The sequence below is a fragment of the Micromys minutus genome, assembly GCF_963924665.1.
Source record: "Micromys minutus genome assembly, chromosome: 30".
In the NCBI taxonomy this organism is placed as follows: domain Eukaryota; kingdom Metazoa; phylum Chordata; class Mammalia; order Rodentia; family Muridae; genus Micromys; species Micromys minutus.
The window spans coordinates 14,356,399-14,382,948 of NC_137965.1; the positions used below are offsets into that span (position 1 = coordinate 14,356,399).

Genomic DNA, 26,550 nt, shown 5'->3' on the forward strand with positions numbered 1-26,550 from the left:
AATGAAACCTAGTGATTACTTACTCTAAAGACAAAGGCAAGTTAATGTCTCCCAACCATGTTTAATAGGACTTAGCACTTTTCTCTCCCAGGTGACTATAAAACATTTCCCTGAGCTCCTTGTAGGCCCATCTTATACCCACGACATCACATCTACTTTTGGCTGCCTCTGCTTTTTCTATGGGTAGAGGGTTCACATATGACAAACTTGACTGGGAGAAACAGAAATTTCCTTTTAAAATATGATTGTGTGAGTGGGTCACACTTCTGTTGGGTCAAGGTCCAACCAAAGGGTGTGGAAAAGAGAGCATTATGAACATCTGTCACCCTCTCCCTCTTTGATGTCATATTAGGCCAAAGACTAAGTATAATAAATACTACAATACCTGGAAATACAGAATAATGGTCCATATCAGCCCAAGAACGATTGATGGTCGGCCATCAGCAATATCAGTAGCATTAATGTTGACTAATTTAATCTGTTTAAAAAAAGAAAAGCTGTGCTCATGATTTACTCAGAATACTGTGACTCATTTAACACTGCAGTAATTAGGATGTTGGTAGGTAACAATAGCATTTGGTCATGCCTATGTACTGGCACACAGAAATAAAAAGGCAAGCCATGGAGACAAGCAGGCACATGGGTTTATGAAAATTTCAGGGGCATTTGTTAAACTTACAAACTGAAAATAAAGTAGACCTCAAATTCGTATTTCGTTTAAAGCTAGAGAACACGACAGCATAGCACCATGCAGGGAATTGCCAACGAAAAACTCAAATAGAAAAAAAAAGCACTTATTCTATGCATCTTTAGAAGTTGACTAAAGTGAAAAAAATCATGGTAGGTAGCATTAAAAGATAAATTTACTTTGATGCTTTTTTTTTTCTTTACCAAATGCATAAAAGTTTAGGTTCTCCTTTACCTATAAGAGTCAGCAGTTGAAAACTCTAAAATGTGTACTAACCGGTGATCCTCTGTACATGGACTGGCATGAAAAACAAAAAGAAGATATTGTGTGCAAAGAAACAAAGTACAACAGCATTCAGTTGTCAGTGAGAATAAAGGGTAGACCAGTTAGCCCATCGCCAGGGGCTGGGGTTTAAGGAGGAACAGAAGAAAGCAGGCAGCGGCAGGACAGAGATCATTAGCTCCCTGGGGTGAAAATATAGAGATCAGAGAGGAGGGTGCCTGCCCATAATCATTCCTAATTGTCCACTGGGAAGCCTTTCCAGCTATTAAAAGTTATTTTCTAAGGAGTGTTATGAGCTTAGAGGTCAAGTATCTCTGTCAGTCACCCAGCATGCAATGGGTGTTGCTCATTACCCTTCCCACAATCCTTAGCAAAGACAGGAAAAGGTTATCCACAGCATCTCAGACTCCTTGCTCAGTGACTCTCAGCCAGGTTTTCAAACAATGTATCATAACAATGTCCAGAAGTCTGTAAATAATTTTCTTCAATAAAAGTTTAACAGAAACTGACTTGCATTACTTTCTAGGCTTAGTGAATTCTTTATTTAATACCTGATCCCTGTAATTTTTTAAAAAGTGATATAGGGTTGGTCTATGAAATCAGACACTGGCAAAGGCAGCCTTCCCTTTGTAAATGATACCTTTTATAATGTGGCATCAAGGTTCTCACTCAGACATTATTAACAAGAGGAACTTTGATCTTATGTTGATAACTCGGTATTCCTCAGAATGAGATACAGAACTCCTGCCAGACAGCTGAATAGGGCCTGGGATAGCCTGAAATCTTCTAATATAGCAACCATTCTACTTTCTGTGGAAAACACACTGAGGGTGATCAAGAAAAGAATCACACTGATGAAGATGAGAGCTCTGAATATGGTGCCAACACTCCAACACTGTACAAAAGAAGCTACAGCTGTTTGTGTGGGTATCCCCAGGGCTTTCTGGGACATCAAATTTATAAGATCCATTGTATCACCAAATCAACAAAATGTAAACTATTTTTAAAAAAACACTAGCAAATTTGCTTCAGGTTTCAAGAAAATATTCAATTGCACATTTGTAGAGCATTGAATTTATTTAGAGAATATAGATTGGGGAGAAAATAATTCAAATATCCTGACTTCTGGAAGTCTGTGGCTATGCATTTATAAAGCTGATTGGATATTGCTCCATGCAAATATTCTCTGCTCCCACAAATCAGTTAGGGCTAAATCTGAGAGATACAGCCTGTCAGGAGGGAAATGTATCAATATCTAATGCATGCATTCGTACCTTCTGACCTAGTAGCCACATCTAGGGAACTACCTGGATATGTACATTCATTGCTGTGCAGGCATTTTTACTCACTATTATAAAATGCATTGTTATTTTAATTGAAAACTAATCAAAACTAAGAATAGTTTATAAACTATGTCATGCCCAGGCAGAGGAATACTATGCAACTGTACAAAATGAACAAGGAATTCTACATCAACTGATTTAGAGTGATTTCTTAAACACACCTCTAAATAGAAAAGCAAAATATTATCTACTGTATTCTAGCTTCATGTAAGAAAAAAATAGGTACACAAAAATATGCCATGCTTCTGAAAAGAGAAGGTCAGAAACCAGACTGGTTACCTGAAAGTTGGGAACATGACAAATGAACATGGAAGAGAGGTGACAGTTGCAGAGGGAACTTACAGTATGGGTAAGCTTCTGCTCTAAGAGCAAAGATGGTGTCTAACTTCTCCCATTTAGCAAGGAACTAAAGGCAATGTGTGTGTGTGTGTGTGTGTGTGTGTGTGTGTGTGTGTGTGTGAGAGAGAGAGAGAGAGAGAGAGAGAGAGAGTATGTGTGTATATGTATGTATGTATGTGTATGTGTCTGTGTGTGTGTGTGTGTGTGTGTGTGTGTGTGTGTTTGTGTTGCAGAATGGAATATAAACAGTAACAAATGAGCATTAGTCTTTTACATATAGAAATTTAAATAGATTTCAGCTGATAGTTAAGAACAAAAGTCACCCTAGGCCACAAGGAAAATACTTATTTGGTAAACACCAACTGTAACATTACACACAGGAAGATGTGTGCAGAGATGCCTTTCTCTAGTTGTTCAATAAAATTCCCACTGGTGCATGGATCAGTAATTCTGACACTAGTTTGCATTAGTTTGGAGTTGAGAGAAGAGAATATGTTGTTCATGAAATCTGGGTTTCTCACTGTCAGATAAAGCTGAAACAAATGAATATAAAAGACCAGAGGAAAACAAATGAATATAAAAGACCAGAGGAAACAGTTGGGTGCTGGCTTGGAATAATTAGTATCAGTGAGAATTAGCATTTTATACACACAAAGACATACAGACATCCACATATATAGGATAAACTCTCTCTCTCTCTCTCTCTCTCTCTCTCTCTCTCTCTCTCTCTCTCTCTCTCTCTCTCTCTCTCCCTCTCCCTCCCCTGCCCTCTATGTGTCTGTCTGTCTGTCTGTGTGTCTGTGGGTCTGTGTAGTGGGTAATGGAGAGAGAAATGGAGAACAAGAGGGAGAAGTTTACATAGTGTGCACACATGGATTAGAAAAAAAAAAAACACATATTTTCTAGATCTGTTTTCTAAAACAGCCTTGCTGCAATGGAATCCCAGCAGCCACAAACACGCCCAGAACACAGATCTGGCTCATAAATAACAATTCACATATGAAAACAAGAAAACCCTCTTAAAGAAGGGGTCAATGTCAGACCTTTGGAAAGGAAAATATGAGATAATCCAGAACATATGTGGCCATATGATACAAAAGAGATGGGAGCAGGTCTATAGGATGCAGACACCAGCTGAAGGATGCTAAACAGCCAAAGCTGGAGTAATAAAACAGCCGAGCACATAAGCATAATCAAGTCTGACCAGAAAATAAAACATTCAGAATTAATACCAAAAGAAATGAGTAGTTAACAAGTAGTCCATTTCTTTTTAGAATATTTTCAGTGTGTGTGTGTGTGTGTGTGTGTGTGTGTGTGTGTGCGCGCGCGCAATGAGAAGAACATAAAGTCATCAGTATTCGAGTGGAACAATAGCTATTTGAAGGCAGTGGGTGTTAAATTTTGCTAACTAAATACTCACATGGTTTCAATTATCTCCCTGAAGTGCTTTCTCACCTCTAAGTGGGAAAGTAGCAACTTTATCATATGAAAACACTCAGATGCAACCTACTTCATAGGAAGACTTCCAGGTACAACCTACTGTGATTTTAATGTGCCACTGACTTTTCATGTAAAAATATAACCCTTAAATTTATGTTAATAGTATGTGTTGAATCTGCCTCAGATAGGTTACTAGGGTCAGATTAGGATGTTAATGTGGGGTTTCCCCGAGCAGAACGAATAAACCTGGCCTGCACAGGGTTTCTCAATCTCACTATGCAATATTCAACAATACATTGTGGTACAGCCAGAGGTGGGCGCTCACATCAGGCTCTTAGATGCACCAGCTTCTGGAACCATGAGAAAGTGATGTTCTAGTCTTTATAAGTCATCCATTATTAAATATTTTATGATAGCCACAAAAAAAAAATAGACTAGGAAACTAACTTATCAAGTAATAGATGTCCACACCATGAGAATTGAAACAGAAACCCAGTACTGGAAAGAATGTAATATTGCTTCCCCAGAATTTCTGCTAATAATGTGGAACTATGATCTAATCAGAAAAACACAACACATAAGCCCAAACTTCGAGTTCCTGAAAATGAGAAACTAGCAGTATGAAGTGTCAAAGTTCATGGAAGACTAGAGAGCATGGAGACTTGCTGTAGAGTGGGAGACAATGAGATGCAGGGTGTGGTGTTGGATTGAACCCTGGGACAATGGTACATAGACCATGGTCTATACTTCCATTAATGAGGTTGCATTAGTTTACATTTTCTTATTTTGATAACAGATATATCATTACATATGTTCTTTACGTTCATTTTTGGGTTTTTAAGATAAGGTTTCTCTGTGTAGCCCTGACTTCTGGAACTTACTTTGTAGACAAGGCTGGCCTTGAACTCAGAGATCTGCCTGCCTGAGTGCTGGGATTAAAGGCGTGTACCACCACTCCCAGGTTCCTTTCATATGTTCTTAACCTGGAGGGAGTTGAGTGCTTTGGTCTCCTTTGTGCAACATTTCTGTAAAACTAAATTATTTTACTCCACTGCTGCGCACCTCTGTAATACACACAGCATGCAGTTGTGGCCCCACAGACCTCAGGGTGAAAGCTGGTAGACCCAAGCATTCTATCCATCATTTCCATTTTGTTTCTTACCCTCCTTCCTTCAAGGAACTTGAGTGCGGTGCCGATGTTAGCCACAGCGTGAATGCGTTTCATCCGGTGTCCTTGTTCACAAGGCTGGGGAGAGAAATGCATAGCAGGAAGGACAAGGATGACCACTAAAGGCTTCAGATTCCACTCAGAAGTGTTTCCATATATACTGAAGAAGACTGGAAGGACAACCACCGTGACTCCACCTCCGAGAGCTAAGCAAGTGTGTAAAGGTGTGTCATCCCAGGGGGACTTGGGAGACATAGGGTTCTCAATAGAAGTTCAGGCTCAGCAGATTACTTTCCTTTAGAATGTTTTCTTGGCTGATTTTCTTTCTTTATTATTGGATATTCTCTGCATTTACATTTCAGATGTTATCCCCTTCCCCCCAATCCCATCCCCTCTTCCCCTCCCATTGCCTCCATGAAGGTGCTCCCTCTCCCATCTCGGCGCCTTGGTATTCCCCTACACTGTGAAAATGAGCCTTTGCTGGACCAAATCCTGGCTGATTTTCAAGAGTTAAAGTTCAACAAATTCTCATGCTGTCTATAAAGACAGTCACTCTTTCATGGCAAGACATGTTTGTACAAAAAGTACTTTTAGTCCTTCATACCGTTTTCTTTAGTGATGGGGACATGTAAGGACATTGAACATTTCTAATGGCCTTTCTTGATGTGAATGACCAAAAGTTTGGAGCAAATGAACCAAGAGTAAAACTTAGACTGGAAGAATGCTTTTTTTCTTCTCATTTCTTCTTTTTGTCCTGTTTTTCCCCCTTCCCTTTATTTCTTTTCACTTGTGTCTGTCCAACAGTGTGTTTACATAATGAAATCCATTGTGTGCATTGTCCATCAAACTTAGTGTGAAAACCCATTTCTGTAAATCTTTAATGAAGGAGATAGTTTTGTTTACTGGGATAGCCAACGTTATTGCAGGGAGGTCGGTTTTTCTCAAGGTTCTAATCTGGTAAAGGGGCCCTCTCCTGTGTGAACCTAGAGCTCCAAATCACATGCCAGAAATTTCAAGAGCAAGCTTTCTGTTTCCACTGGGTGGTAATTGTAGATTACAGTTTTTAAGAGATATTTAACAGGAGATATTTTACGTGGTTGTTAATGCTCTTTCCTGGGAACTTCCTTATACCAACATGTGACTGTCTCATTACTGCACCATGCATTGAACACTGGTTTAGCTTATAAAATTAACTATGCTTTACCATGGCAAAAGCATTGTGAATCTGTCACTTGAGATAGTCAAGACTCCTAAGTACCGACATCATGTTCTTTCCTCCCACCCAGACACATTCTTATTTCCTGTCTTCCTACACCCTTGGCAAACAGTTTAAATCCAGCTCCATTCTTGCCTTTCTAGATAGATTCGATTCATTTATATGCAGCCCTAAAAGTAGTTATTTTAAGGCAGGCAAAATAGCTCACATCTGTTATCCCAGCTCAAAGTTGGCTAATACAGGAAGGAGGCTTACCATGAACTAACCCAGGCCAGCCTGGGCTAAAGACTGACACCATACCTCAAGAAAAAGAAACACACCAATTTTTGTTGAGCTGTTTTTTTGAAGGGTGTCTCTGTACTCACCCCTTGAGTCTTTCCTACACACCGTTTTACTGACAATATTCACTCTCCTGTTTCCTCAAAGGTTCCTTCTTCATAGTCACGTATGCAGGACCATGTCTGCACTCTCCTGACAGGAGCTGGATTCTTTCCAAGGTGTTACTTCTCAGCTTTTGTGCAAGTCCAGTGTCTCTTGACCTTACTTCCCCTAGAATTGCCGTGTCATGGGCGATACTGCTATCAGTGTGTACTACCACACTTCTCCAGTGGGCTGTGCTATGCTCCCTTTGCAAGCTTTGCAAAGATCATTGGCATACAGCTCCTTCAGCACTCGAATTGACATATGGCTTTTCCAAATTGTCAATCCAGCTCATGTGCTGTATGCACTGTGCTCATCCGGATATCCTGATCAACCCTGGCATAAACAGCTCTTCCCTCCCGAGACCCACCGACTTCTCCCATGTCTCCTGTCCATGTCTCCTGTCCAAGTCTTCCTTTGGGTCATTGCTATCTTGTTGATTAGGAAATGCACGTTATATATCCTTGATACCAACCTGATTTAAGTCTCTCACTGTGTAAACTGTGTCTGCCTTAGGCAAGTGGGCAGCTTCTTATGTTGCTTTATTTCCTTTTTTTCTTTTAAAATGTTAATTCAGTTTTGATCACATTAAATGAAAAACTCACACCCAGAATTTTTTGCTATGTATTATTTTTAAACTCTACTATCCAAAATATATTCATCTATCTTCTCTAAGTATGTAAAGGCCATGTGCCATTGGACCTCGAATGCATGCAGATATGAACTCTGCATATACTTAGGCTCTAAAGAATAATTTCATGATTCATTTTTTTAAAATGTAAGTGTTTCTCCATTCTATTTATTGAAAAATCTCTGCTTTCTCCCATATCTGACTGACATGGTCATCTAGATGACATTGTAAAATTCCTCTATGCTCTTTCCATTCTCAACTCTATTAAGTTGATCTATATGAATACCCCACACCAACAGCACATATTCTAAATACTTCTACAAATAGGGTATCCTTGTAGAATCCAGTGTCTAGTCAGCAATGCCTTGGCTCTGCCATTCTTCTTCAGGTGGACCCTGGCTCAGTGATGAAGAGGTAAGCATCTGTTCTACAGTGCCTGTTTACTCATGGTTGCATCTGATTTTCATAGTGAGTAGCTCTTCTCCGTATTGGGCTGCAAGCTCCTTGGGAGGAGCATTAGCCAGATGTCAGTCACCTGTGTTTCTCCGGAGACATGAGGTAGTGTCATATTCAGAGTGCAGATCTGAGAAATGTCAGCTTGCTAGCAGGCAATTCGAAAGGTCTCTTTTGCGAACCTGCAGGGCTGTTGGTACACAAGCCCTCCAAGTATCTGCAGTTCATGTTTATATCAGAGTGGATTATTAGGCTCCCCAAAGTGCTAAAGAGTCATCCAAAAAGTTTGCTTCCGCATCAATGAAAACAGATTAGAAAAGTCATTGTTATGTGTTTGTGGTGTCACCATTGTTGACCCCCCTCTACCCATCCCCCACCCTCACCTTCCAACTTGGCAAATGGTCACATTCTATAAATGTCACACAGTTGCTACTCAACCAAACAGGGAATCTAAGAATAATTTAAAATGTTTAGAATTTCCTTACGCAAAATCAAAGCCAAGAAAGCCACAGCAGGTTATTAAATGGAACTAAAATATAGAGACCTCAGCCTGGGGATGCTAGCTGCAGGGACAATGCTAAACCATTTGCTCACATTTCCTGAATGCTTATCAGAGCCAGAAGCCTAGGCTTTGCTACTGAGTCAGGGCAGTGCTCCCCCAGACCTACCCCCACCCTGGAGTCCTCCTAAGGACTGATGCTTTGCTAACAGTCTTGCTTTGAAAAGACTCTGCAAGAATATACAAGATCTTCATTCCTTTGCATCACACTCTCCACCTCCAAGAGATGCTAGACCACAGCACACAGGTATGTGCAAAGCTGACATCACACATTTATAATCTCCGAGTAACTTCAGTTTAGGTGGATGAGAATCTTAAGCGGCTTAATATCAATACATAATGAAAAGATCAGATCAGAAGTTCTCCTTACATCCTAGTTTCCCTCTCTGCCAACTGAAGCTATGGAAATGTTTATAACCTTTGGAATTCTGTAATTCTAACTATACATGAATGAGTATAGTTACTTGGGCACTTACATAGAGGAATGGTCTAACAAAAGTACACTACTTCTTTTTCCAGAATAATTTAACCCAGAATTTAACTTCCCATGGGGAAAAAAATCTCGCAGACGATTGATCAAATACAATGACAGAGTTATATTTGACACTTAGAAAGACAAATGCATGCTTCCAACACTCCTGTGAATGCTTCTTCAATCCCCAGGTAAACTTGGGAGGATTTGGACTGGGAAGTCAGGGGAGGATGCTTGCAATGTGACATTCTCTTATACTAGCCAGCTCCTCTAGTTTATTTAGCTGATTCCTATGGCTACATGGCTGTTCATATGTGATCTGTTAGGTTTATCCCACAGCACAGCATAGACAGGCATTTGGGGGTGTGTGGTTGATTGAGGAAGCATTCCCGGGTATCTAAGGAGAAAGAACATATTGGGAAAAAGATAGCAAAGGGGGAAAGCTAACCAAAGATGTGCTACTGGAACTTTCTACTGAGGGAAACTGGAGTGAGGTCCCATGAGGACTGTACACTTCTGAGCCACTCCATCCTCCCCTATACACGCCTCAGAAACATACTTCCTAAAACTTCAAAAATAAGCACCAGTTCCAGACTCCTATATTCACTACATAGAAATCCTGATTTTTTTTTCTTTGGTTAAATTTCTTGGTTACATTTTCTAGTTCAATTTTTTTGGTTGAATATGTTTCTTTGTGATCTGGATTCTTGTACCTTTAAGACAGACAGATCGCCTGCACAGCTCTGTTGAAGCCCAGGGCAGCGACCCAGAGCAGTGCTGTCATATGTCACAGTATTCGTGGAGATATCTACCATCACCAAAAGCAAAAATGAAAGGCAAGTGGAGGTGATGAAAACCTGTCTCTAAGTATCTGTTTCTCTTACATAATGTTACTTCTGTCCTAGTGCTTTTCACAGGAACAAGAGGGTTAATGTGCCCTTCGTGTCTTAAGGGAAGAGATAGGCCAACATTTCCAGGTTATTAATAATGACTAAGGAAGAAGTTTCTCTCCTGTTGGTAGTACCCCTTGAGCACCCAAGTTAGTCATTCCAGATGGACACTAATGAGTAGGTGTTAGAGTCAGGAGGAATCCTTACCAGTTTATGCCCAGACAGGACCTCCAGTAGAGCAAGCAGTTTGATGCCATCTTTCATGTCTTCAAAAAGGTCATCCACCACCATGGGAGGCTTCCGCTGCAAGACAAAATGCCAGTCGCTGCAGGGAAATGTGTATACACCACGCCGTCCATCCATCTATCCACCCATTCATTTCTTATTCATGCCATGAGTTGAGCCAATGTCATATTTACGTGAGACGTAGGCTTTACTACTGAGCTGTACTCCAGACCCCTTCATTATTCTTTTCATGCAACATGGTGAAAGCTTTCAAAAGAAAATTAGGCCAGTGTAAAGACAGACATCTCAGAACATCATTATATCCTATTATGGTAAACAGAGAGTAGAGCTGGTGCCTACCTAAAGCATTCACCACGACCAACTAGTGTTCAGGGTACTGGAAAGTCATCTACATTCTACCACAGAGGAGAGATAAACCCCAACCCAGCTATAAACTCTGAAGTCTACAATAGTGGTCTGTATGCCAGGTATACTGGTAGTAGTGGTAGAATCATCATGGGAGTCACCAACTGCTGCCTGACAAGAATTAAGGCTTATTCCATGAGATGGAACTCATGCCTGAGAGGGACCAGGTGTCCAAGAGCCTGAAACAAGATCTAGGACCACCCATGGGGGAAAGCAAAATCCTACTGATCATAGAAATAAAATGTATCCTGCTGACACTCTGCTATACTCATAGATCAGGGTTTTGCTCTGCCATCAACAGAGAAACTTTTTCCTGCAGTAGATGAGATAAATACAGAGACTCACAACTGGACAGTATGCAGAACTTAAGAAATATTGGAACAACTCCTCCATAAATGGAGTGCTCCCGTCATATCCCTCAGGACTGGGGAAACTCTGCAGCAGAGGAAGCAGAAAGATCCTAGAAAGAGCCAGTGGGGCTGGAAGACACCAAAGGAACAAGGCCTTCAAGACACCACAGGACAGGGGTGTGCACTCAGAGAGTCTTTGGCGGCAGACAAGGGCATGCACAGCTCTGGGAGAGATGGGGTCCCAATGCTGAGTGAGGAGGTAGACACAAGCCCCCATCCATAACCTAGAGGTTATCTGCAACGGATAACTACTCACATGGGAAAAATTCGTTTTCTCCGATGGAGTCTTACTGGGGGTGGCCCACACAAAACAAAAGTAGTGGTGTTTGTGGAGTTTTTGAGTCCCTCACACTGCTTTATCTGGGCTCCCCCCATCCCCCCTTTACAGATTGTATACTTGCCTACTATTGCTTGCAGTTTTTTTTTTTTTTTTTTTGTATGTGTTCTGTATGTGCTTTCTGTGTGTGCAGATTTGTGTGTGTGCGGATTTGTGTGCCTCGGTGTCTGAATATGTTTCTGGTGCCTTTTCTGTAGATCTTTTTTTGTTTTTCTGTTTATTTTGTCCTATTATGATTTGTTTGTTTTGTTTTTTGTTGTTGTTGTGTTTCTTTCTTCTCTATCATTATCATCATCATCTGTAGTCGTCTATATTCTAATGACAGAGAAAGAAAGAAAATATGTGGGTTTGACCTCATGGGGAAGTATGGAGAATCTGAAAGGAGTTGGCAAAGGGGAAGCCATAATCAGAATATTTTGTATGAAAAAAATTTATTTCCCATAGATAAAAATTATCAAAACGTCATCACATGTTATGTTCAGGCTCTGATTTGTACACCAGCTCCTTTCTAGAAAGGAGGTTTGTAACAAAGGGTGAGATGGTGTCCGATATGAGAGGAAAGTACAAAGTAACAAAGATTAAAACAGCTGCTGACAAAACACCCCAGTTTTCTCCTGACAGAGGGGAGCAAAGTACTTCACCGTGAACAAGGCGTCTTATGACACCCAAGGAGCTCTAGCGTCTGAGAACATGTCCCCGAGGTTATAGGAACACACAGGATACTCCTATAGTAGTCAGGCTGTGAGTCACAGTCTAGTACCCCCCACCCCTCTTTTCAAAAGAGCCTCTATCAGAAGTCATAAGCCCAACAATGCACACCTTCAGCTGAACCCTCACTACTCCAGTATGCAAAGAAAGGAAAGGTCTTTAATGGTATCATGAACATTATTGAGATGCTAAGTAGGCTGGAGCTCATCCGAGTAATAATCCACAGAGAGGTCTGCAGAGAGGGAGGGCCGTGCTCACCATGAGTCCCCAAAATAAAACTCTGCCCCTTTGTCAGAGTTCAAGCTCTATTGTTCTCTGATTCCTACTTAACTTTGTTAAAGGCCTAATGCTTCCCTTTCAATGGTTTTTCTCCTTTTAAACCTGTGTTCTAGGCAGAGGGATTGAGATCCACTTTCTTCTCCGCCTGCGGACAGGAAGCATTTATATTTCTCTCACTGACTGCATGAATGACGGAGGCTGAATGTTATAATTCTAATTTTAAGTATATTTCTCTTCCTCTATGAAGTGAACAGCTGAACACATTTTATCCTCCTGCTGCGAAATTCATGTTCAAAAATAACAGCGCTTGCGTTTTCAGTCATTCCCTAGAGGATCCTACCATTCATCCTGCTTTTTAATTCTATGCTAAAAATTAATATTGACTTTGCAACCTAAGCACATACATAAAATTATTTAGAATAAAAAGCCATTCTAATAAAAACCAAAATACTATAAAACAAATTATTGAATTACCCATTTATAACCATTATAAACGAAATACAGGCATCATTCAAAGTACCAACTTGTATCCTACTAACTTAAATGAAAAAAAAAAAAACAGTAAGGAAAAGATTTTAAATATATGATAACTTTACTGAGAAAACACAAATGAAGTTTTACCTGGATACATTTAAAAAAAACAGGAAACGCCCACTAACTAGTAAATATTACAAGAACTTGGGCATCAAAGCTATGATATTACATGATAATATTTATGGATGGTGTGTGCATAGATGATCACATGAATGGATATTAATTCCTGTATATTATCCCCCATGCATGTTGTCACGCTTGCATAAGAAACAGTAGGCTATAACATGCAAGCGTGACAACATGCATGGGGGATAATATACAGGAATGGCAGTATGCATGGGTGGTAACATGTATGGGTGATTACATACATGTATGATAGTATGCATGGGTGACAACATGCATGAATGATAGATGAAATGTATAGATGATATTATGTGTAGATGATAGCATACATGACCCACTACATGCATGGGTGATATCATGTGTAGGTTATAACATGCATGAACACATACTCTGTCACTAAACATACACATATCTCTGCTCCTTTGAAGCACAGTGCTCCATGCTGCACCTGAAACTGGCCTTTGGAATATTTGACAGTGGCTGCTGGGTAGGTCTTCAAGACACTGTCCTCTGCCTGGCCTTGCTGACACCATTCTGCCCTTGACCAGCCAGATTGACATCCTCCCTCATCTCCTTCCACTCTTCTTCCTTCTTTCTTTGCCCTCCCTCCTCTTCTTTCATGGGCGTCTGGATGTCCCCATGACTGATTCTAGATCTTCAGAATCTACCCTTCCTTCCCTCTTCAATTTCAAGAAGAAAAAAAAAAAATCGATGTTTCCCCAAACCATGCTGTTTCTGCACGAGGACCTGACCTAAGCAGGACATCACGGCTGAGGCCCTGACACAGAAATAACATAAAGAACAAGGTCTCAGTTCGAAGATTCCCATCGGGCACACAGCCCAGCTTTGCAGGACTTTTCTCCCAGAAGAGAAGAAAAGTTTCAGAAGACTATTTTTTTTAATCCTGAGCAGGGATGGCAGAGCAAGCCCAAGCCCGAGGAGTGACAGTGAAGAGTTAACCCCTTCCTGCCCAGTCAGCATTTCCTTCTTAGAGAGAGATACCTGGAATGCTCTTAATAACATCTTCTTTTGGTCACATCTTCAAAAATCAATTTTTGTTTTGCTGTTAGCATATATGGACTTTGAAGCATTATTTTGGACGTGGCGATTTATATTTGTGGCACTTCTCCCTTCCCATTGGATGATGAAAATTTGAGTGACTGCTATAAGACGAGACTATATATGGTCAAGGAACCAGATTGTGTCTTTATACTAGTTCAATTATTAAAATCATAACTATGCTAAAATATTCAGAACCTAAGATTCACCACCTCAAGCGTGTAGTTCAGTCATTAGGTCTTTCTACAGGAGTGCACTATCCCTTTCCAACTCTATCCTCATCCTGCAAAACGGAAACTCTAAAGCCATTAAATAACTGTATTCTCCTTTCTCTCAGGCCCTGACATTCACCTACAGTTCCTTTTCAATGGTTTGACTCTTCTTGGTACCTCATATAAGCAGTGTGATGAGATATTTGTCATTCTGTGACTGACTTATTTCACTTAGCACAGTATCTTTAAAGTTCCTTTGCTTTGCCGCAGGTTGTAGAATCCCCTCCCTTTTCTTCCACCGAGTAAGATCCCATTGCAGTACCAACCACATTCTGTAAATCTATTCCTCTGACAGTGAATAGTGTGCTGCTTCAACCTTCTGGCCACCGTTACAAACTGCTGTCAGGAACTGAACACAATGATACTTCTTGACCCCTTGGCTTTCAATTCTGTAGTTATAAATCCAGCAACAGAATTGTTGCCCACTGTGGTAATTGTATTACCAACTTCTTGAGGAAGGAGCCTCTCTCCTTTTTTTAAGTGGTTGTCAAGTGGAAGGAGAGAAGTTTGCTTCAAGCATGACTCTAGAGTGCTATCAGCTCATTAGTAAAGTTCGTGATGGTTTGGATGAGGACTATCTCCCGCAGGCCCATGCCTTGGAATACTTGGCTTCCTGGTGGTGGTGCTGTTTGAAGAAGTTATGGAGATTTCAGAGTTTGAAGAGTTATTGGAGGACACACACCGCTGGGGGCGGGGGGGGGGCTTTGAGAGTTTACAACATTGACTCATTTCTGTTCACTCTACTTCCCCAGTGTGTCTGAGGTATGATCTCCAGCCACCTACTCCCCTGCCTCCCTGTCATCAGGAACCACATGCTAAAATAAGCTTTTCTGCTTTTGGTCATGGTATCTTATTACAGCAGCAGATACACATATCCTGTCAACTTCCAGGACCAATCCTGGTGCCACTTACCGTCCTTTGGTCATCCAGTTAAGGGTTTTGTTCTCCATGGGCAAAGAGTTGATAAGATATTTCATTATGCTATGAAATGCCATGGCATGCCACTTTGAGATGACGAATACATATCCTATGGTTAATATTAAGGATTGTTGGCTATTTAGTGATGACAATAAAGCTGGACTAGAACATGTCCAAAGAGGAGCTCATGCCGCAGATGGACACCTTCTTTCGGTGGTACACACACTATAAACAGAGTCCAGGGTTCCTAAGCATGACACAAGGTTATGGCTGGTGTATTCACAGTTCTGCCTTCTGCACAGGGTGATGGAAGGTAAGAGAAGGGATGGCCCTAGTCTCGGTCCATGTACTATAGAGCCCTTTGTGCAGAACATGGCCACTCAGTCCCAGAAGCAGACAAGTTACTCTGGATGACTTATGTATTAAGTCGGTAGGGATATAAACTGAGGGAACACATTGGGGACAAGTTTCCCATCCCAGAGTCAACATAGGGAGCTCTCATTTCCTGATGGTTATCTGCAGGGTGGGACAACATTTAAAACAACAGGAACAAGAAAGAGTGGAAAGGGAAGAGAGGTTGACCAGCAGATGTTGGTGAGTTACCTCTGGAAGGGCCGGCCAAGAGCCCACTATACTACAATTTAACAAAGTACCAAGCTAGTCTTAGCCCACATTAATCAAGACTGTGGTGATCCCCCCATAGGCTGACTAAAATCAACATACTATGTAAATAAGACCTTGTGGTCTCATTCTGAAAATAAAATAGACATCCCCAACAGCAAACAAGGCAAAGTGATTCAAATAGTTTGTGTGCATCTGCTTCTGTTCAGTGTTTTTATGGAAGGGCTCCTGCTGTTATTTTCCCACTGTTCTTTGACCCTGGTGGGATGCTGCTTCCGTTCTATTTCATTTCCTCTAATAGAGAGCATAACCATTTCCCCTTCCTTGATTAACTAATTCAACATCAAACAAAGGTCCCAAAGGCAATATCCCCCTCCTGTCCAGCTTCCAGTGTGCCAGAGAGAAAGAGCCACTGAGTTATGATTTTTCTTTTTTTGGTACAACAAAATGTTTTCTCCCACATGGCACAGAACCAACACATGTCTTTATTCATTTCCTCTCTATAGTATATATCGCTGTACTGGACACCTCTCAATTGCGCATGTCCGGTTGCTGAGACATCTACAAGTTGTACTGCTTAGTTTTAAAAACCCATGAAGAATCCAGCTACCTGTAGCTACTCACACTTCAGGCAGATATTTCCTTTCTCTTTCGTTCATGGCTTCATTTTGGGTACCTAGAATATCATCTAGGCTGTTAAAAAGCATCCCCAAATACATGTCAATAAGGGCACATGACGCCATCTTAAGAAGCTATGACAAGTTTTATCAAAGTATTTTCTAATCCCCATAAACCTTGTGAGCTCTGCAGTCTCAGTTTATGCCCCAACAGTTCTCAAGCTAACGATGAAGTTCAAAATGGGTGTCGTTTGTAATCATTTGGTTGCACATTAGAAAATAACTAATTTCTGTTCAACTCCCCTAGATTTATGAAGGTGTAATTAACAGCTGAAGGTTGGATGTATTTACAGAGTATGTAGTGATATTTTTGATTTGCCCAAACATTGCAGAAGTATTTAAAAGGGGGATACTTAACATAGTCATGGCCTCATGTAAATCGTAGTGTAGCGTTAAGAAAACAAGGGAAGTGTGGGGTGGACTTTGGTATTCTCTTGGCTCCCTTCCTTTGTCAGCTTCTTGTATTGGCTCACCACTAGGTTCACAAGGCTGTATGTAAGGAAAGGAATGAGAGCTTAAATTAATTAAGAAAGTGTTTCCAGGTAGTATGCTGTTGACACAAAGGTAACTGGGAAAATTAAAGCAGACAGTAAAGTGATTTCCATATAGTGAAAACAGCACTTAACTAGCACACATCTATAGATCTTTAACCTGACCACCCTCGCACGTTCCTAGAGCCTGCACACATTTGACCTGTTATCTGTCCATCCTGGTATTAGGTCCACAACACTGTTCTTGGTCTCAGTCTATTCCCGGTGCACACCGGATGGATGGGTAACTAGAGAAAGGGCGGGTTAAAGTATAGGGCGCTGGTCACTGCCTGTCGAAAACTATACGTCTGTGCCACAGCTTGACTCTTCAGTGTGGAGGCAGGTGGGGGTGGGGTTCTGGGAGATAATGAAGGTGAGATCATGGAGGTGGGAGCCCTTGGAGGAGATCGATGGGCATCATTAGAATGGGAGAAAGAGAGACCAAAGTTTATTCTCTGCCCAATGAACACAGAAAGAACAGCAGCCTCATAAGTTAGGAAGATGGCAGTCTTAGAAACCGAGTCTCCCAAAACCTTGACCTCAGGGTTCTGGGGATCCAGTAGTAGCTGTTGGGCAAGCCATTCTGCCTGTGGCATTTTCTTATCAGAACTAACCTAACCAATGATGTTCACGTTTAGGAGTCGTGGGACACACACCAGCTTTGTCATTTGCTGAATGGCTATGATTATTAATTAATGCTAATTGATCTGTAAACTAATGGGAACAGCACACTTGGTTGCTGTGAGAATAAACTACTATAAATTATAAATTGGCTGAGGCTTTGTTGTGCACTCAGCAGGAAGCATTACTACAAATGTGAGATCGGGATTCACGATGCACGAGAACACACCAAGTGCAAATCTGGAACCTGGGCTTGAATGTCTTATCTGTAGAAATTGCTATCCATGTACTCATGATAAAACCCACTACCTTGAACTAGCAGAATCAGAGAAACACCTGTGATACACCTGTTTTTTATCCTATCTATAAAAAGAGAATTACAGATTTCCCACCCAAAAGAGGCGTCTCAGCCTGGAAAGAGACAGTCTCATGAAGCCACTTGCTAGTGTATCTTGACACTCTTACATGGCACTGACCATTTGTGATCTCCAGTGGTTGAGATCATTGTGGAAGCATAGATCCCAAAGCAAACATAAGAAATGCATAATTGTACATAAAAGTTTGAATAATTCATAGCCATGTTGTAAAAATGGCTTAAAATTATACACAAAAAAATTGAGGTTTTTCCTCTGTCTCATTAAGATCTATGGGTTAGTGCAATTATATTTTCAAAAGCCATATTGCACCCTTGTATACATGCCATATCTTCATAACTCGTGTCATAATATCGATAAAACTTGTCACAGCAGAATGGAATGCCTGCTGTCAATAATGGGATTGATTATTTAATTATAAGTCATTTTTAGGATTGCAACAGAAGAAAGCAGCCAAAAGCACAAAGTATTTCCATTAAAAACCCTCCTCCTGCTACAGATGGAAGGTGCTGGCCTCAAAATCATGAGAACCTAAGCTGGAGCCTTAGCAGGCACGAGACCAGGAAATCCTAGAGTTCACAGGCCAGCTAGAAATAAAATAAAGTGTAGTGTATGTCTCTCACATTGTCTGAACCAGTGAACTCCAGGATCCGTGAGAGGTTCTGTCTGAAAAATAACAGGGAGAGTGATGGAGGAGGGACACATCAGCTTCTGACCTCCAGATGTACATACGAGTATAACACACACACACACACACACACACACACACACCATATACCACACACACATCACATACCACACAAACACACATACCACATACCACATATACACATACCACACACACACACACACACACACACACACACACACCACACCACATACCACATACACACAGCACATACCACACACACACACCACATACCACACACACCACATACCACACACACACACACCACATACCACACAAACACACACACCACATACCACACACACACCACATACCACACAAACACACATACCACATATACACATACCACACACACACACACACACACACACACACACACACACCACACCACATACACACACAACATATCACACACACACATACCACACACACACACACACACACACACACACACCACATACCACACACACCACATACCACACACACACATCACATATCACACAAACACACATACCACATACCACATATACACATACCACACACACACACACACCACCACATACCACATACACACACCACACCACATACCACACACACACACACCACATACCACACAAACACACACACCACATACCACACACACCACATACCACACACACACACACCACATACCACACAAACACACACACCACATACCACACACACACATCACATACCACACAAACACACATACCACATACCACATATACACATACCACACACACACACACACACACACACACACACCACACCACATACCACACACACACACACACCACATACCACACAAACACACACCACATACCACACAAACACACATACCACATACCACATATATACATACCACACACACACACACACACACCACACCACATACCACATACACACACACACATACCACACACACACACACACCACATACCACACACACACACCACATACCACACACACACACCACATACCACATACCACATACACACACACATAACACATACCACACATATACACAACACATACCACACACACACTCACCACATACCACGTACCACACACATACAGACAGAAGCATCACACACACAGGCACAAGGTGGGTCCCTATGATGACACTAACAGGCTCTTCTAGGCAGAAGAGAGACCAGAGCTCTTTCTCTTTCATTCATGTGAGGATACCAGGAAATAGGCAAGCAGACAACAAACCGGCAAGACCCTTAGGAAAACAAAAACCAAAGCACAACCTAAAACAACAACAACAAAAAACCCAAAACTGAATCTTCTGACTTTGATCCCTGAAACTATGGAATAGTAACACTTATTGCTGAAGCCACTAGACCTTTGAGAAATATTTTAGGCTTAAACTACAACAGGTGAAGTACCCCAAGAATAGTTGCCTTGTGTACTCTAGACACCACTCTCTACAGAATTCAGACAATTGTTCTGACATGTATATGTATGTGTGTGTATGTGTGTGTATGTGTATGTATGTGTGTGTATGTGTGTATGTGTGTATGTGTGTGTATGTGTGTGTATGTGTGTGTATGTGTGTATGTGTGTATATGTGTGTGTATGTGTGTATGTGTATGTATGTGTGTATGTGTGTGTATGTGTGTATGTGTGTATGTGTGTGTGTGTGTGTGTGTGTGTGTGTGTGTGTGTGTGTGTAGTCTCTTGGTTTATTTGTTCTTTTTGTCAATCAGCATAGGGGATATAATTTTACTGTGACATGCTAAGATTGAAAGTCATTTTATAATAGCTTTCACATTCAAAGACAGTACCACATGTGGACACATGGCCACCCATCAACCTAAGGTTGCATTTCTATCAGATTCCCCAGGGGAAGCAGAATTGGACCTGCTCGGATAAAGCTCCTCGAACAACACAGACCGCTCCCTGGTCCTCTGTGTACTAACTGAATGGACACAATCAAACAGAAATGCAGCGTGCATTTTCCCCCAACACAACACACAGTACTGTAGAAGCCACAACTGGGTGGATCACTTTGTCAAGGTTCATAACAATGATGTCACCTCATTTCCTTCCAGAGGTGGTAACCAAACTCCATAATAGGGAGAGCATCTGGCCAACCCATAATTTCACCAACACCGCTGATCAGTAGCGATGGCTGCAGGTTTTCTTTATAATGAGGTCTTTGGGAGCCTCATTAGGATAGAGCTCCCTATGCTTGTTGGCTCCAGTAATAGGAACCTTTAACTCTGAATCGTTTTGATTACCTTGGCCAGGTGGGAATTGATCCATTTTGTGAAGGTGCGTTTCTGTACAATCTCTTGTTCATCTAGAAGGCAGAAAAAAAATGTTTTTGGTTAGATAATCTGATAGATCACAAAGATATGTCACCTAATGTTGGTTATATACCTCTAGTAGAGATCATAACACTATTTTGTCTTCTAACTCAATGTAAATTATTCTCTTAAAGGTTCAACACAACTCTCTATATATAAACAACTAGATGCACCATTTAGGAGTTATTAGAAAGCTCAAGTCAGAGACAATTACAGCATGGAGTAGAGGCAGTGGGCATGAACCACTCACAGACTCCTGACCCACAGAAATATGAAAAGCAACGTCTCTGCATCTGACCGTCCTTGGCTTCATCTCAGATTATCTCAGAACTGTGGATTGTGCACTAGAAAATGAACATTATAAAATGTGATGATCTGGAAGAAATGAGCAAGACAATACGGAAGTAGGTAATAAAACCTCTTAACACGGAAAAACGTGGGGTGTACCCATATCTACAGAACGCCATTGTAGTTAATGTATTTTCAAAATGCTTTTTTTTGGTTTAGCTTTGAAGTTCATTATATAACCATTATTACAGTTGGCAAAATCCCTCTGTAACAGACATTGATATGTTTTTATATGATTTGTTTTATATATATATATATATATATATAGTTGTCCCACACAATATATAATAAACAAATGAATACAAGCTTGCAGAGACACTCAAACCTGTACAAAATATAATTATAAGATGTTTCTAGGTTGCTGTTGACACTGAGTCACACTAAACAACCTGGGACATAGTAAGGTTCCTGCATGCACTGCTTAAACACATTTGTAGGATAATGGGGGTGACATTGTTCTATTGTTTATACTTTGGAACCACATGATGTGGCCTCCAGAGTTACTATACACACATGACACCTCACAAAGCTGCCTTCTGCATATTTTTGCTCAGCATCTGTGCGTTCTGAACATAGGAAACTTTATCCCATAACTAAATTCAATTGACTCCCTACTTCATTTTCCCCACCCCCTTCTTGTTTCTTTTTAGCACCAGCTTCTGTTTCTTTATCATAGTATTGTTGTGTCTTTGAAACTAGTGCTTAACCTGTTAGATGCCATTAGTACATTTTGGAACATTGTACTTTGCTCTTCTCCTTCACTGACCACCCCCTACTCCCTTCCCCCCGGTGGCCTCCCTCACCACAGACTCTTTTTCTCTTTCATGCCCCACGTTTCCTTAGTCCTTCTCCTTATTCAGCATTACCCTCTCTTCATTCCAGATGTTTAGACTTTACTCCCATTCATTCCAGATGTTTAGACTCTACTCCCACTTATACATACACGCATACACATCATAAGCTAGCATTCACATTTACATATACACACCGAAACATTACTCAGCTATGGAGAAAAGTAAAAACAATTTCTAGGGAGACAAGTGGATCTGGAAGCTGGTATTAAGTGCCACAAACCGAGGAAGTCAAAAACAACTGCCTGTCCTCCATCATGCATGGATCTTAACTCCTTTCAGTGAAGCAGACGGCTCCCCCTTCATTCAGCCTGCTGCTCGGAGATCATCTCCTCCACACTCCCACAGGAATCTGTAAATAATTTCTAACCATCTCAACTCCCTATCTCCACCTCTGGGTTAAGCCTCTACCCTCAGTCCAGCACACGTGGACACTTATCTAGAAACCACCAAATAGGAATTAACTTAAAGAAGAATGAAGGCATTCGGGTGATGTTCCACTACCACTGTGAGACCGGAACGTGGGCCCTCTGGTCCCTACTAACCGTCTCACAGCTGACGGGAGCCATATGATTGAATAGGGGAATAGAGGGCAGAAGACACAGCCAACCCTCAGGAATCACGGATGCTTGCTTCTCTAAGGTTCTAGAACTGGGTGATGGCACTAATGAAGTGGAAACTGCTGAGAAAAGTGTACAGAGCAACTGCGACAAAATTCTGAAGCATGTGGCACTGGCCTTGGTACCAGAGGTGGGGAGGAGGCTGGCAGGACTGAGATGCTTCCGAGGTGCTTCTGCAAAGAGGTGTGGCTTTTGTCCTGTCACTCACAGTGTCTCTACTTGGTTTATCAAGTTACAGTTCCCTGAAGAACTCTGGAAATATCAAGTGGCTTTTTCCTGGCTTCATTTTACAAAACACGAGGAGAAAGGGAGATGAACCTCAGAGGGAACTGATTAGTTGTTAAGCACGGGCTAGAAACAAAAACGACCCGAGTGATAGTGGGTGATGAAAAAGATGGTTAATCATTCTTAGTCTTTCCAGAAAAAGAATGAGCAAAGAAAGAGCTTCAGGTATGACAAAGCAAGGATCTGTTTATAGGTCCCATGGCTGATGCTTTTAGATTCCTCAAAAATGAGACCACGCAAGTTCTTTCTGTGTCTGGCTAATTGTGTTTGATATGCTTTCCTTTAGAATCATCTTTGTAGCAAATAACAGAACTTCTTTTTTTATGACAAAATAATATTCACTAGTTGTCTCAGTTAGGGTTACTATTGCTGTGATGAAACACCGTGACCAAAGTCATGGGTGTAAAAAGGGATATTTGGCTGATGTTTCCACATTACAGTTCATTAATAAAGAAGACAGGAACTCGAACAGGCAAAAATTTGGGGGCAGGAGCTCATGCAGAGACTATGGAGGGGTGTTGCTTACAGTCTTGCTTCTCAGCCTGCTTTCTTGTAGAATCCAGGACCACTAGCCCAGAGACAACACCCCCCACAATGGGCTCAGACCTCTCCCATCACCTGTTAATTAGGAAAATGCTCTACCTCTCACTTGAGGTTTTCATCTCTCAAATGACTCTAGCCTGTGTCAAATTGTCATAAAACTAGCCAACACATTGTTCGATCTCCTTTGTCTATTCATGAATGTATGTCTTCTTATTTTGGTATGATTTCACATATAATTTAATCAAGTAAACACACACTAATGATATTTTAACAATACTGAAAAGCTAAAGAGAGCATTCAAAAGATTTCCAGTACCACTGGCTTGGCCATGACCTCACTAGACAAACCAAGGTATTCTCCCAAGCAGACTCACATAGAGCCAAAGTTTCTTTCAAACTTTACATTTGGGAGGGGTATATAATGAATTGCAAATATATTTTTAGTACATCAACTTACACTGAAGAGACAGACAGGGCAATTGAAACCAACAGAAGACATCAGATGCGTGACTCTGTGCTAGAATGGAGGCTAAGAAGGCATGAGTTACAGCCAAGAATCACTCCTAAGCAAGAACATGAGGAATGTCCTTGCCCATGGGCTACAGGGGTCACATGCATCTTAGTGGAGTTCAAAGGGATTTTTCAACCTGATGCCAACCTTTTCTGCGTTCTAGAACAGAACTATACACTGCGATATCTTGTTCCCTCATTACACACGAGACAGGTGGGGACAGATTACTATTTTTTTTTTTTTAGCTCCCAGGCCTCTGGAAGGAAGGAATTAGCAGATAGCCCTGTCTGTACCTGAACAGACAGATGGCAGAGTCTAAACCCTGGAGCTTGAAGCCAAAAGTAGTGACAGATGAGACTTTTGGCATCCTGAAGAAAAGAAACTTGGACATTTCATGTAGAAAAAAAATACAAACAATAGTAACTCAACAACGGAGTTTCAGTTTTAAGCTCTGTACTGTGAATTCGTACTTCCACCCACCAAGGGGGAAAATTGAATTTTTCTTCCCTTAAGTTGATCCCGTGTTGTCTTGGTGGGATTAATAATGCAGCAAAAAATGAATTGATGTCCTGACTCTTCCAGGCTTTAAGAGACCAGACATTCCCCTTTTGTGTTGAGGATCACAGTCGGAGAACTACTGTATAAGAAAAGGGGTCTATTGCAGAGCACTGGGAACTAAATGTCATGTCTCATAGTCAGAGCCAACTGTCAGATGAGTCATCTTGGATGCTAGAGTTCAGCAAATGCTGCAGGTGAATTTAGCCTCATGGGAACCCAGGGAAGCCAGCAGGCCTAGGCATCTGATATTCACTCTCTCCCACACCCTGACAAACTTGAGTGCGTGGTCCTCATGGGAAGAAAGACTTCTCTTAAGCGTTGGTTCCCTAGCAACTATCTAACTTCTTGTCATATTATATTATAGATATTTTTATAAGTCTATCCATATTGGCCTATAACTAACGAGCCAAGTATAGTCTGATCCAAATGTGAGTTTTTTATTTTAATTTGTTTACTTACATATTTATTTTTGAGACAGAGACTCACTGTGTAGCCCTACCCAACTGACTTAGAACTCACTGTATAGACCAGGTTGACCTCAAACTTAAATATCCACCTGCCTCTGCCTCCTGAATGCTGGTCTTAAAGTCTGTGCCTTCAGGTCATTGCTTTAAGCCATAGAGTTGTGAAGTAGTTTTATATACAACAAAGACTAACTGAAATATTTTACTTAAGTGACAGACCTATTAATATACACGTGTAGTGTCTAGTGTGTGTGTGCGTGTGTACACATGCATGTTCTTTCCATGATGAAAAGATCCCAGGTATACTTGTTTAGGTTTGGGATTTTGCTGTTCTCGTGAATTAATAATGAAGGAAAGTATGCCAAGGAACAGGACATCCAAGTTACTGTGTGTAAGATCCAGCACAAGCTGGTCACAAAATCAGACAGAAGAGAGAAGGAGCAAAGATCAATAGACTTTCCGAAAGACTGATGCCTTGAGGGGAAAGGGATCAAAGCGTATTTTTAATACACTGTGGCTCTGATTACTATCAAAGGCTATTTCTCTTCAAGTTAACGGCAGTAAAGGCAGACTTTCTTAAGACTTCAGGGATTTGAGTTACGCTTATTCAATATGCAAAGCTGGTTGCTGGATCAAAAGATCCTGGTTGTATTGAAATTGCATTGCAAGATGTATTAGTCCCCATCACTTTCAATGTAAGGCTCAAAGGGTGAGGAAGATACAATTATCTGAGTCTCTAAGATAAGGCTTCTTAGCAGCAGTACTGTTGACATTCTGAGCAAGATAGAATTGGTGTGGCAAGTCGTCCTTGCCGTTGCAGATGTTGATGGCATCTCTGCTCTCTGCCCTCTAGATGCCAGCAGCACCCCAACTCCATCTTTATAATTAAAGATGTCTACCAGTACTGACAACTTCTGTTGGATGTCAGAATCATCCCAGCTGACAACCATGATACCATGATCTGAACCTCTACCTGGGCATGGACCAGCATGAATCCTGACTGCTATTGTTAGGATACTTTTCTGAGACAGAGACTTACTATGTAAGTTTTTCAGTTTTATTTAATTTATCCCCAGATATCATATTGGGCTATTTCTATAATTAATTTGCTTATTTGGGTAGAAATCACTGATCTTATAATATGCTGTTTGTAAAATGCCAAAATTCAGTGGTCCCAAGAACATTGGTGGTAGTTATATAGAACTTACAGAACTCTATCTGATCTAATTTAAATTTTATATGACAGATCTTGAGGAAGCACAGTAGCTAGAGCCTGAATCAAAGCTACTTGTAATTTTATTTTTATCTGATTTAACATGGGTGCTTTTCTCA

General features: G+C 41.1%; 1 protein-coding gene across 7 annotated transcripts in view; it reads right to left on the reverse strand.

The window, feature by feature from the left end:
- SYNE1 (spectrin repeat containing nuclear envelope protein 1) overlaps nucleotides 1-26,550 on the reverse strand; it is a gene marked incomplete at its 5' end in the record, with an annotated part of 433,140 nt that overhangs the window by 350,316 nt on the left and 56,274 nt on the right. For 4 of the 7 annotated variants that reach the window (XM_080941778.1, XM_080941782.1, XM_080941777.1 and 1 more), the window contains 5 exons: nucleotides 386-478; nucleotides 965-985; nucleotides 5,255-5,338; nucleotides 10,109-10,204; nucleotides 20,971-21,032. In XM_080941778.1, coding sequence (XP_080797904.1) covers nucleotides 386-478; nucleotides 965-985; nucleotides 5,255-5,338; nucleotides 10,109-10,204; nucleotides 20,971-21,032 — 356 coding nt within the window. The remainder of the gene's footprint in view (nucleotides 1-385; nucleotides 479-964; nucleotides 986-5,254; nucleotides 5,339-10,108; nucleotides 10,205-20,970; nucleotides 21,033-26,550) is intronic. The other 3 variants (XM_080941779.1, XM_080941780.1, XM_080941776.1) reach the window with 1 other exon arrangement.